General features: G+C 34.3%; 1 protein-coding gene and 1 non-coding gene across 9 annotated transcripts in view; one reads left to right on the top strand and one right to left on the bottom strand.

Moving 5' to 3' along the window:
- The window catches only part of BIRC6 (baculoviral IAP repeat containing 6), a 213,342-nt gene that overhangs the window by 78,990 nt on the left and 120,373 nt on the right, over positions 1–13,979 (bottom strand). For all 8 annotated transcript variants that reach the window (XR_009739323.1, XM_061432032.1, XM_061432030.1 and 5 more), the window contains 9 exons: positions 13,421–13,596; positions 12,363–12,459; positions 12,021–12,215; positions 11,017–11,217; positions 6,953–7,232; positions 5,079–5,335; positions 4,725–4,833; positions 2,345–2,566; positions 594–1,374 (listed from right to left, as the gene is read on the bottom strand). Coding sequence is in view for 7 of the 8 variants with exons in the window: in XM_061432032.1 (XP_061288016.1) it covers positions 594–1,374; positions 2,345–2,566; positions 4,725–4,833; positions 5,079–5,335; positions 6,953–7,232; positions 11,017–11,217; positions 12,021–12,215; positions 12,363–12,459; positions 13,421–13,596 (2,318 nt within the window). In the remaining variant the exon portion in view is untranslated. The remainder of the gene's footprint in view (positions 1–593; positions 1,375–2,344; positions 2,567–4,724; positions 4,834–5,078; positions 5,336–6,952; positions 7,233–11,016; positions 11,218–12,020; positions 12,216–12,362; positions 12,460–13,420; positions 13,597–13,979) is intronic.
- Positions 7,317–7,389, top strand: TRNAY-AUA (transfer RNA tyrosine (anticodon AUA)). The gene has a single exon. It is a non-coding gene; the product is annotated as a tRNA-Tyr (tRNA).

Here is a 13,979-nt window from a genome sequence, read left to right as displayed (position 1 = left end):
CACAACAGCTGGAACAAGCAAAATCTGGAAAAAAGGAACCAGAATTATTTTAGAGATAATTCCAGCTTTCAAGATTCTTGGCCCCCAGACTCAATACAATAATCTTTCATACTTTGAATGTGATTTGTCAAGAGTCTCCTATCTGAAACCTACTCTAATGTGCTTCATTAGAAGCAAATCAACAGCTTTTAACAATCCAGTTACTACAAAATGTAATGCCTTGATGCAGATGAGGCCTTCAATGGCCACCTTTAAGTGGTCAATCTTGTTCCAAGAGCTGAAGCATCGTATTGGGGGTAGATTTTTAAAAAAGAGGAATGTTTGACCTTTAGCTAGAATCTTGAAGAGTTTGTCCATCATTCATCAAAAAGAATAACTGACTTAGGTTAACAAGTGAAGAGAGGAGGGAAGAGATATCAGTACTTAATATTAATTATGGTTTAAATTCAAATCCTTAAATGCACCCAACAGGAAACTTCATCATCACCTGGCCCTAATACATGCCACTTTCTGAACTAATTTCAAGAGTGTTATGTGACAGCACATTAAAATAATAAGACACCTGGAACAGAAGGCAGTTTTTCTACTCTTACCTGGGCCATCAGCTTTTGATTATTAGGGTGACATGAAATGCACTGCAGAAAGAATGCAACAGTCGCATTCTCGATTGCTGTCCTCTGCTGAGTAGTCAATCCTGTTGTAGCAGCTGAGGAAAGAGAAGCCGATCTCGCACTGGTCTGTTGTGCGCTTAGGCTGTGCCCTCCAGAGGTGGACCCAGAGTGACACAGTAAAAACAGAAGCGCTGTCCACAGTGGATTGACTTCGGACCCACCAAGCCAGTCTTTCATAATATGGCTATTGCCAACTTCTGTCAAAAACCTAAGAACAGGAGCAACCAGGTCTGCTGTGATGGGCATCTTATTACACTGTTGGGGAACGTGGTGCCGTCTCAGTTTGTCCTGGGAAGTGTCTACTGATTGAGCAATGCTTTCAGAGTAAGAAGTGTGGTTAAAACAAAAACTAGCCAGACTCCTCACAAGAAGAGAAGGCAAACCCGAGTCCAATAATTGTTTGATAGCTTCTGGAGATTGAGAAGAGGAAGCAAGGGTTGCCAAATGTGATTCAGTTAGGGCAAGAGGTGCTTGTGCATTTTTAGAGTCGTCTGTTAAAGATGAACTGAGATCTTGCTTTTTGCTATCATCTGTCATGGACAGTCCATGGTGACACTGCACTGGGGGAGGGGTAATGCCCATCCAGCCCATGAGCAAAGAAAAATAGCTTGGGTGTATGTGACACATCGAGCAGAGCAGACTGTCCACAGCTTTCTTCAAAACCATATTGCAGGGAAGAGACATGGACCAATTAAAAAGTAACCTAAGGAATAAAAGATACCATGTTTAAAAAAAATTTTTAGGAAGACCTCACTGTCCATTATTTCTACTAGAAATCACTCTGATGAAAATTACACAGTCTAACATTCAGTATTAGGACACTATAATGTCTCAGCAAGATTGGTTCTAATAAACATCATTAAGTACTTCAGTAGGCTGAAGTAAGACTTGCAAGATGAGCACAGAAAACTGAGATCTCTATCAAAATGGTTCTACCATTCTCTGTGTGACCTAAAAAAAAAAAATGACATACAGGAAATAATGAAAAAATTATAGCAAAGAAATGTTTAGATTAAATTTGACATGATTAATCGTTTTAATTCATGTCTGCAAAATGAAAACTATTAGTGAGCTTCACTAATAAATCATGGATTATGCCAATTAAAAAAACCAAAAATGACAAACTAGAGAAAAAAAAGCCAACCCTTTATGAGTCATAGAACTCTTCAGAAATAAATATTATATTTTGCCATAGAGTTATTAGGCAGTCAGCTCAATAAAGCCTTAACTGCATATGGCGAAGAAATGTGGGTTAAGTGGAAACTTCTAGTCAAAAGAACAATCATAGCTGTCTAGAAAGAATGAAAAACAAACAACTGGAAGAACCGTTTAAAGTAGTCTTTTAAAATTTCTAGTTACACTTTCCCTCCAAAGTTGTATATTAAAGATAAAAGAATCTGGTGAGTAAATTTACAAAAGAGAATAAACAATGTGAACTGCAGAATACATTACACATTCCAAATTTAGGTGGGAAAAGCAGCAATGACATTAGTACAGCTTCTTAAAACATGAAGATTAAATTTGAGTAGCATCTCATTTCAAAATGATATCATTTATACTTATCTAGCACTTTCTTTTTATACAACTAAGCATACAAAAATGCTGCTTTATCAAGTAAAAACCTAAAGTGATCTAATACTGGGGAGAAAACGAATTTCGTAAATCATACTTACTCGAAGAGTTCTCGGTCTAGCAGTGCTGGTAAATCATATTCTACCAGCAGTTCGTAACTGTGCCACAAAATTGCTGCTACACAGTGCAAATGAGAAGGAGATGGCATCAGAAGACCATACTCTATTGATGAAGAGTTAGGACACATGTAACTCATCCTGCCACTTCTTTTCATAGCAGCCACTCTTGCAGAATCACTGACCCATTTTAACAAGGCCTGAATTCTTAAAAAAAGAAGATGAATTCAAATAATCAATTATACTACAGATAAATTCCACCACTGCATGTAAACAATGTATATATGAAAATAATACATGAGTATTCTCAGTAATTTTAATTTAAAATAGGAGGGAAAAGGAATTATGCAATCAATAATGTCAAAGTAATTCTAATTTTCCAATAATACCTATTTAAGTGATGAAAATATCTGCAATAACTCATCTAATCAGTATATAAATATTGATTCTTACCTCATTTATGACAGAACATATAAATGTCTAGAATTACAGGATATACAGTTTAAAAAAACTAATTTTATCCTCTAAATTTTTACTCTTTTTATAATAAATCCACATACCGTAGAGCAGTGATTGGGGGTCAGCTCTTCATTGTGCAGAATCTCATGCAATATACCGTGTTTCACATCTCCGGTCCCCAAGAATTAAATACTAGTACCAACCACCCACCTCCTGCCCTCTGACAACCCAACAGCCTCAACACACATACGTTTTCAAGTGCCACCCTACTACACTCCATTGCCTAGAGCTGGGACCACAAAATGAAAGCAAAAGACTTTTTAAAGCAATGCTTTGAACTTTGTATTTTTAAGGGGGGGGGGGTAGATTTATTGTCAAGTTCTTAAAACACTTTTTATCTTTGTTTTGTTTACTTTTAAATGTCTAGTTTAGAGCACAAGATTCTTCACTTAACGTTAAAAGAAATGGGAGTTGGAAAGGGTATTATACCACTTAATCCCTCTCTCTACCCTGAAGGACTGAAGGATCAACTGCTTTGAATTGCATATGATAAGAAATAAGGAAAAATCACTGGAAAAGAAGGGAGATGAGGCAATTAGGGAAAAGTAACATTTCCTAGAAAAACAGCAGCCAAAATCTTGTCATTAATATCAATTCTAAAATATTCTGAAACAGCTATATTTGCATTATTCTAAGAAAGTAATTTTAAGCGCAATTTCTTTTTATAATTAAAAAAAGTTAAAAATAAAATAACCACAAGACTGCAGGAAACCTATTCCAGAAAAATATTTAGCACATATTTTTAACCCTATTAATCATTATGATTCAAATTTGACTTTAATTACTATTCACTTTGTCAAAACATATTCCAATATATTTTTAAATATAATATAGTTATCATACAGTTTATATAAAGCAAAAGTTTAATGGAAAGGAAGTCAGCCTATTCAATATTTTGAAGTTATCTGACAAACTAATTTTACTTTGTTAAATATATTCTTTAAATATTTTTAACCTGGAGTACATGAATGCAATGAATGTAAAATTAATGAAAGGTAATATCAGGGAATAAGTAACAATTTTTCCAAGATGACTTCACTGCCAGGCACTCTAATTCATGCCCTTCAGTCTGACCTACATAAATCTCCCCTTATTAGGGACACTGTTCTGTCTCCTCAGTCCTGAAAGCCCAAGTTGGACTGAATAAACTTGATCTCTCTAGTATTAGCACAATGCCAGACACATACCAACTACTCAGTGAACAGCTGTAAAATGAGTATGAACCCACCAAAAAATTAATAATCTGTTAATAATTCATGAAGATGTTTAACAACATACCAAATGCTTTCACTTTAAATACAAATTAATAAAAATAAAGAATCTTAATTGAATATAAAATATTCAACATACTTAAAAGGATATTAACTCAGGAAACAGTCTCCAGCATAAAGATAATTCATTATTACTTATACAAACAAAAGCATGTTTCAAAGACACTTGCACTTCTTATGAATTTGAAGGTAAAAGACATCAAGGAAGAACTACATTAGTAAAACATAGCTAAAATTACCTATACTGAAAGATCAGTAAACATTTAGGTGAAACAATCAGTATTATTTACTTGGATGACAGTGTCTCACTTTGTGGTAAGAAGCAGGAGAAAGAAGGGAAAGAATCTAATGAAAAGATGTCAGTGGGTAATATAAATAATCAGTGAAACCATTACTATTATCAAAATAGTCCAGGTATCTAATATAGACACAATATTCCTTTATTTCTGTAAGTTTAGTAATACCTAAGCTTAACTTTTACAAAAAGATCTTTAAAAAAAGCATTATTAGTAAAATCCACTACATGAGATTATGTGTACATATGTTCTTGTGTGAAAAATGAGATCACCACATACCTATCTTTTGTTCCAGGATCCTGAGTTGTTCCAAGCTGATAAAGAATATCTATCGTAGAGTCAGAAGAGAGTCCATTCAGTCTTCCAAAAAGTAAAGGGCTATTTAAATCTTGTAAAAAGAGAATCAAAAGGAAAAATTTGCTAAATAAGCAAATGAGATGAAAAGATTCGCTCAATTTAAATTATTCATTAAACATAACTTCTATAAAATTCAACAACAACAACAAATCAAACTCCAAAAATAATGAAGCCATATGGAAATTAATTTTGGAAACGGAATTAATCAAACATCATAGTTCAAATATTATTTCTCTGTAGATATGTAAAAATTCAAATATCAAAATTAATTGTCACCTGTAGGATCACTGCCTGATGCTGCACAATTTCTCAGAAGAATGTCTATAAGCTTTAGGCCAATTCGAGTGGACTGAAGTCCTATCTTGACGAGCACAACCTCAATGTTGGGTGAATGCATTCCACAGTACGGAGACATCAGTAAGGCAGCACAAGTCTGTAGCAAATTAGCAGTAGGTGCAGCTGCACTTGCCATCATTCCTTCCAGATCACTTATGTGAGTAAGGCAATGATGTAATAACCGTAACCATCCAATACTGAAATACAAAACACAAAACAGCCTATACGGGTTAATTTAAGTAGCTTAAATTACTTCAGACTTCTGAAGTAAAAACTTTTCCAAGATCAAACAAAACACGTCCAAGATCAGCAAGTTGTAGACAGATTGTCATAGACAGGTTGTCTTACTGAATGAAGTCATACAGAGAAAGACAAAAATGACATGGTATCACTTACATGTGGATTATTTAAGAAAAGGGTGGCGGTGTACAAATGAACTTACTTACAAAACTGAAACAGAGGCATGGATATAGAAAACAAACTTATAGTTACCAGGGATAAACTGGAAGATTAGGGTTGACATACACACACTACTATATATGAAAGAGATAACTACTAAGAACCTGCTATATAGCACAGGGAACTCTACTCGATACTCTGTAATGGGCTACATGCAAAGACTCTTTAAAAAAAAAAAAAAGAGGAGATCTGTGGTAAAAAAAAAAAATTTGTGCCTTATCGAGCAGAGAAAATAACCAGCATGTTGTATTTCATAAGTAGGTAGCACCAATCTATGTTAAAAAAAGAATATTTTTAGAATACTATAACATCAATAAGAGTTAAACACACAGCAAGCTTCCCCTATAACATACAAAATAAAAATACTTAAGTACAAGTCACATTTAGGAATTATGAACTTGCTTTTTATTTAGTCAGGAAATAGTTTTGTATATACATATATGCATAAATATAAACTGCACAGGATCACAGAATTGCAAAACTGAAAAGACCCAGCAGCTTGAAAATAAAAAAGAAATTCCAATTTTCTTCCTCAGGTAAAACATACAATAAAACCAATCTATAAAAATTTCAAACATCCAAATTTACCAGAAGAATGTAAATTAAAGGACACATTCACGTCCTTCTTTGTTTGGTCAATTTGTATCAATTTGTATGGTTCATATCAAACCCTTTACTGACTGGCCATATTAATGGCCATATTGACCCATGGCCATGATATGGCCACATTAATCCATACTGACTGGCCAGTATTCTTAAGAATTACTGTATAACAGACCAGGTGCTTATCTGTGTGGTCAACTTGTTTGATTCAGATATTCTCTTGGGGATAGGCATTTGGAAATGCTTACATAAGACTACAGTCCAAAGAAGTGGAACTTACACCTACATAAAGCACATCACAGATCATCTCAAAATTTAAACACACATGAATCTCAATTTTAACCAGCCTCAAAGTTCTGTTTCTATGCAATTATTCTTTATTATGGTCACCTCATGCGAAGAGTTGACTCATTGGAAAAGACTCAGATGCTGGGAGGGATTGGGGGCAAGAGGAGAAGGGGACGACAGAGGATGAGATGGCTGGATGGCATCACTGACTCGGTGGACGTGAGTCTCAGTGAACTCCGGGAGTTGGTGATGGACAGGGAGGCCTGGCGTGCTGCGATTCATGGGGTCGCAAAGAGTCGGACACGACTGAGCGACTGATCTGATCTGACACTTAAAAAATTATGACATTATTTAGAAACCTATGGAACAAAGAATTTTCTAAACTCAAAATAAACAAAGAAACCACAGAATAAATTTCATGAAAAGCACAGAAAGGTTTTTCTTAAGAATGAGGAACTACATACCTTGTTTTGGATACCTGATCTTCAGATGGAAGAAAGGGGTTATTAACTGTTGCTGAAGAAGTGGTACCAAAAGCAGTGAGGCCCAGTAATTTGATCTGTGAAAGGCCTAGTGTGCTGGCATCTCGTGGACGATGGAGTCTAAGGCAGACAGCGGAAGCTACTTCAGCTTTCACAAGTTGAATTTTTATGTAGGTAAGACCACTTGTGACAACAGGAGTGGACAATGGAAGCATGTTTACTCCATCTGCACTTACTTCTACAGACACTGAGGAGGGGCAGGCTACAGGAAGAGAAAATTAAACAATTACTAAAGACAAAGTAAACGCGAGTTCATATTTTAATGGCAACTACAGTAAAATGGACTTCCCTGGTGGCTTAGATGGTAAAGCATCTGCCTATAATGCGGGAGACCCAGGTTCAATCCCTGGGTCAGGAAGATCTCCTGGAGAAGGAAATGGCAACCCACTCCAGTACTCTTGCCTGGAAAATCTCATGGACGGAGAAGCCTGGTAGGTTACAGTCCATGGGGTCGCAAAGACCTGGACACGACTGAGCGACTTTACTTTACCTTACAGTAAAATGGCAGCTTTCAGTTATAATTCATTATGAATTAATAAGAAAAATATGTATACGCTAAGTCATACTTTGTCACTAACTTTCATTATAATTGATTTTGGAGCTATTATATGAAATTTATAGTATAACAAAAATTGCACATAAAAAATTCTAACATTAACCTAAAAACAGAGCAACTGAAGACATGCAATCTACATACACTTCATTTTCTTGAAGAAAACAAAAACAGGCAATTACTCTGTTATTTCTACTCTCAGAATTATCACCAGCAAAATGGGGTGTTTGATTAGTATGCTGTGGTTTACAGCTGTATATAATTTAGGAAGAATGTGACTTTAAAAGTATCTTTTCATAAACTCATTATTTCACTACTATCACATTGCTATGATTTTAAACACATTTGAGTTTAAAAATTGTTTTCACCTCTGATCCTTTTTTGCCTTTCAAAATGTAAACATTCAGAATATTTAAAAGAATTTCCTGCTAAAATTTAAGGAGGCCAAATGAAGTAATTGAAAAAGCAAGAGTTCCAGAAAAACATCTACTTCTGCTTTATTGACTATGCCAAAGCCTTTGACTGTGCGGATCACAACAAACTGTGGAAAATTCATAAAGAGTTGGGAATACCAGACCACCTGACCTGCCTCCTGAGAAATCTGTATGCAACTCAAGAAGCAACAGTTAGAATTGGACATGGAACAACAGACTGGTTCCAAATAGAAAAAGGAGTACGTCAAGGCTGTATATTGTCACCCTGCTTATTTAACTTCTATGCAGAGTATATCATGAGAAATGCCAGGCTGGATGAAGCACAAGCTGGAATCAAGATTACCCGGAGAAATATCAATAACCTCAGATATGCAGATGACACCAACTTATGGCAGAAAGTGAAGAACTAAAGAGCCTCTTGATGACAGTTAAAGAGGAGAGTGAAAAAGTTGGCTTAAAACTCAACATTCAGAAAACTAAGATCATGGCATCTGGTCCCATCACTTCATGGCACATAGATGGGGAAACAATGGAAACAGTGGCAGACTTTATTTTCTGGGCTCCAAAATCACTGCAGATGGTGACTGCACCCATGAAATTAAAAGATACTTACTCCTTGGAAGAAAAGTTATGACCAACCTAAATAGCATATCAAAAAGCAGAGACATTACTTTGCAACCAAAGGTCTGTCCGTCTAGTCAAAGCTATGGTTCTTACAGTAGTCATGTATGGATGCGAGAGTTGGACTATAAAGAAAGCTGCGCTGCCCGAAGAATTGATGCTTTTGAACTGTGGTGTTGGAGAAGACTCTTGAGAGTTCCTTGGACTGTCAGGAGATCCAACCAGTCCATCCTAAAGGAAATCAGTCCTGAATATTCACTGGAAGGACTGATGCTAAAGCTGACTTCAATACTCTGGCCACCTAATGGGAAAAACTGACTCATTGGAAAAAACCTCGATGCTGGGAAAGATTGAAGGTGGGAGGAGAAGGGGATGACAGAGGATGAGATGGTTGGATGGCATCATCGACTCAACGGACATGAGTTTGAGTAAACTCTGGGAGTTGGTGATGGACAGGGAAGCCTGGCATGCCGCAGTCCAAGGAGTTGCAAAGAGTCGGACACGACTGAGCGACTGAACTGAACTGAACTGAACTGAATAAAGTAATTGGGTGCTGCAGTGGTAAAGAATCTGCCTATCAATGCAAGAGATGTGTTCAATCCCTGGGTGGCAAGATCCCTTAGAGTAGGAAATGGCAACCTGCTCCAACATTCTTGCCTGGGTAATTTCATCAACAGAGGAGCCTGGTAGGCAACAGTCCACAGTGTCACAAAGAGTCTGACGCTACTGAGCACACACACACAACCAAGTAATTAACTGGCAGTTGCTATGGGAAAATTCTCACAAACAGGGAAGAACATTTAATGAATTTATCTATCAACTAAAACAACCTTTGAACCTTGATTTTAATGTCAACTATAAAATCAGGAAGTAACTTTTATTATATGCCAATTATACCCCTGGTTTGCACAGAGAACTAGGTAAGCCACATAATTTTTAAATTTAATCTTAACCTTTCAAGGAAGTATTATCCACATTATATAATCTCTTTGACTCTACCAATACAAACTGATAGAAAGAGATTAAATAATCCAAACCCTCACATGAATAAAGGGTACATTTTATAAGGGTACATGGGTTTATGTTTAAGCCCATATTTGGATTCTAAAGGCTATCTTATTTCTACTAGAATATTCTATATCTTTAGTTTGTGCTCTGATCTCAAACCAAAAGTATTAAGCACATTTGTGTTAGAAAACATGTAATCTATTGATTTGTCATAATGTACAAGAGTCCTCCATTTTAACATCCTTCCTGTCCAAAGTACTATGTATAAATTCTAGCTACAATTCAAAGCCACTTTCTCCTTCCCAAAAAAGCAGTTTCCTCCTCATCTTAGATTATCTTCTAAGTCTTACACTGTTGGAGGTTATAATGACTTATATTTTGCCATGTAATATATTTATTTTTGACCTGCCAAAACACTGCATTTATCTACTTTTTTCTGTCATTTTATTCATTATATCTATTTTAATCTGGTATGTGCGGATTCTACAACTCTGTTAGGGTATAATAATAATCTAATCTTGCAAATAAGTATAAAAATTTATTCTTCCAAATATGCCAGTGGTGTACAAAATTTCCCATAGATCTACATTAAATTATTGAGTGACATATGATAGCAATGAGAATCAATCAATGAAGATAAATGACTGTCACAACTTCAACAATTATGTATAAATCATTATATTTATATTGAAAGAATTTGGGAACCATCACAAATGTAAAATAATACTTCATATTTCTTCATGAATGCTTTAAAGAGTTCCTTCTTCTTTTAATGTGTAACTTATTTTTAAAAAATTCTTTACAATTAATTATTTCCCTTGCAAAGTTACAACAAAGTGTATTAAATGAAAATGCATCATCAAATGGATGATACTCAAAACATTAAAAATTTAAAGGTCATAATATTTAAAATATCAAACTCTACATATTACAATAAAAAATTCTTTGCAGAAGTAATTACCTTACAATGGGAAGGGAATCTATGTTAATTTCACATTACAGAGCTAGGACTGAGGAGCAGAAAAACTAAGAAAGCTATCTACAGTTGTACAAACTAACTCATTTTATCTTAATGCTATAGTGCAATAAATTTGGGGGAATATGAAAGGCAAAATAATACACACCTCGGATATATTTCCTTAAGTTTCATCACACATTCTGTTTATTTCGGGGGAATAGTCATGCCAATTCATTTGATGGTAAATGATGTGGTGGTAATGTTAAATATTATATTAAATAGTTCAAAATTAAGCTATCTGGAAATTTTATCTAAGTTTATCTAGTTTGCTAAGTATATTTCTCATTTTTTAAATGCTCCTATATGTTATAGTTTATTTTCATGATGGATCTTTAAACAAATTATTACTCACTTGCAAGAGATGCCAGGTGAGGTTGGATATGTATCTCTTTAAGGAGCACTGCTGCAGGAAGGTGAATGGTAAGGTCGCACCAAGCCTCCTCTGGCAGAAAGATGTAGGACCAAGCAGCAGAGCGAGCTCTTCTATGGGGGGGCGTGGCCTGCAAAAGCACCTCAGCTGGTTGGGCAGTGGGACTGCTAGATGTGATTGTACCTACAGAAGTATTTCAAATAAAATAAAAACTTGCAAAAGAAACCTAATAAAGCATCAAGAGCTATTCAAATCACAATAATTACAGTAGAAAAATTAGCTAAAAACATGAATATTTAATATTATGAATGCACTTAATATACTTAGCATAATTTGTCACAGTATTCACAAATAATCAGGACATCCAGTCAACTGGCAAGGTCGTATATAATTTCTATATACTAACATGTCAAATGAAAACTAAACAAGCAACAACAAACCGAGCACAGTAATTCTCGAATGATTTAAGTAAAAACTAATGTTCAATACAGCCTTGAAAATAAAATATACTTGATAATAAAAAATAAACTTGAAAATAATCATCTTTATTCTAAATTGTCAATATTTATGAGTTACAAATATGAAAAAAAATACAAAAAGAAACTATGTAGACTGGAAAAAGGAATAACTATATAAATTTTAAACTTCATTTAAAAAAAAAAATCACTCAAAATAAGAAGGAACAAGCTTTGTAAAACAAACAGTTATACTGAAAACTGACATAAGAATCTATACTACCTAGTTTCACAAATTGTGTCCATTTAAACTCAGAAATAAAAACAAATTTTCCTACTAAAGAACAAATAAAAACTTCTTCTAATCAGTAGACAGTTTGGAAAACTAGTGCCTTTAAAATCAATGGTTTTTTATTAAAATGGTGACATTATAACTCAATCAATTTATTTTGACAACTACTTTTGCTTAATACCAGCCAATTAACTATTATTTAAATTCACACCCATAAGATGAAATAACTGTTTTCTTACCCAGGGGTGCAAAGTTATGGATTCCTTCTGCATTGTCAGGCTCAGAAGCTAGGATCCTTGTTTTCAAAGTGCTGTCAACAGCTTTATTTGGACCAGAGTCAAGAAATTTCATAATAGTTGATACCATACTTCTTGCAGTGTTTACAATAGCCCTTGTACTAGTAACCATATTGTTGCAAATGAGCTGAACACCACCTAAATTTATAAAGAACACTAAATTAAAATTATCTTAACACAGATGATTTGATACCAAGTCAACTCTCACAGAAGACTATCAAAATAAGAACATACTGTACTACTTAACATTACACTTAAAAGGCAGTTTTGGAAATTTTCCCTTACCCATATCATGGAACGCTTTCAAGGCATCACTAGTATCCAGTACTCTCAGAATGAACCACAGTAATGGTTCAGATAACTGGCAAGTAGCAAGAGAGCCCTAAAAAAATAAACCATACATGTATGCTGTGATTTTTAAAAGGTCATTATTAATTTACTATGAATTAGGACAATTAAGTTTCACTGAATATACCATTCTTTTATATTTAATTATTATAAAATGGTAACCTTAACCTAAATCACTTAATATAAAATGTCTGCCAAAATATTTAAGAAATCTTGCCTGTGTCAGAAGGTAAGTGAACAATCTCCTCTCTGAACTCAGCACTTTTTGTGTCTGTCTTTACCTAGTATTATCATTTTCTACCTTAATGTGCACTGATTTCCTTTTCCACTAGACAGTACTTTCCTTTAAAAATGCAGCCTTCTCAAATATTTATCTCTGTATCTTCCAATGGGGAAATATATATACAGATTCAATACATATTTATGAAAATGATAATTATACAATGACATATAAAAGATTCCTTAAGAAATTATATTTTAAAATCTGCTTTTCGAAAAAAAAAATAGTAAATAGACTAGAAGGTAAAATAATCACACTGGCTCCTAAAATCTCATTTTGAAAAAGGAAATTTTAAAAGTAATAACATTCTAACCTACTTCTCTTTTAAAATTACTCTAACCTCTTTTAACTGAAAGGAAACTAAATATGCAACTTAAGCTTGAAAAAAAATACTCATATTAAATTTTCATATATACTTCTATGTAGAACATGTTGGTATTCAACTATGCTATTTCTAGGGAAAAGGAAAGAACTACTTCCTAAGACAATGGAAAGAAAATCTTAAAATTTAAAAACATTTTACTCTTACATCACTATAGTTTACTTTGACTTCTCTTCAACTTGTATTATTAATCTACAGTTCTCATCTGCTGATTCTGTTCATTTTCCAATATATAATGAGAATACTCTATTTGTCTCTGTCTTACAGATAATTCTCTGCTCCCATTGCTATTTACTACTTAAATCACTGCAATTGTTGCTGGATTGAACTTACCTGTCTGCCCATATATCCACAGGCCATGTAGGTTAAAATTGGCTGCAGCATCATATGAACTGTAGACGCTTTTTTACTAAGAGTTGTCAGTATGGTAAACAGTCCATCCCCAACTGATATGGCATCTAACCCACCATGAAAGTTTTCATGTTTAGTGAGATGCAATCCACTTGCTCCTAGTTTAAATAAAAAGTTTACACATTTTTTACAAAGCAAATCCTTAAAAACCAGTAATAATTTAAATAGAGAGTCTTACAAGCCATTTTTTCCCCCAAACCACTGAAGAATGCATACAAAACAGCTGTGTGTGGGTCCGTGTGTTGTGTGGGTCCGTGTGTTGTGTGTCTATATACATATATGCATGTCTAGAAATTAAAATACCTAACATAACATTCACTAGAGAATAATTTTTGGTTATCTTTTTATAGAAGATACGTCTGTTGTTGGTAACAATATAAAAAAGTCGTTCTATCACACAACTGAGGAACACATTATACATATCAAGAAGAAAAGCAGAGAAAAATAACTGATACTATTATGCAACTATACTTTAAAACTT

Source organism: Bos javanicus, chromosome 11 (assembly GCF_032452875.1).
Source record: "Bos javanicus breed banteng chromosome 11, ARS-OSU_banteng_1.0, whole genome shotgun sequence".
NCBI lineage: Eukaryota > Metazoa > Chordata > Mammalia > Artiodactyla > Bovidae > Bos > Bos javanicus.
This window is presented reverse-complemented; position numbering and strand designations above follow the sequence as displayed.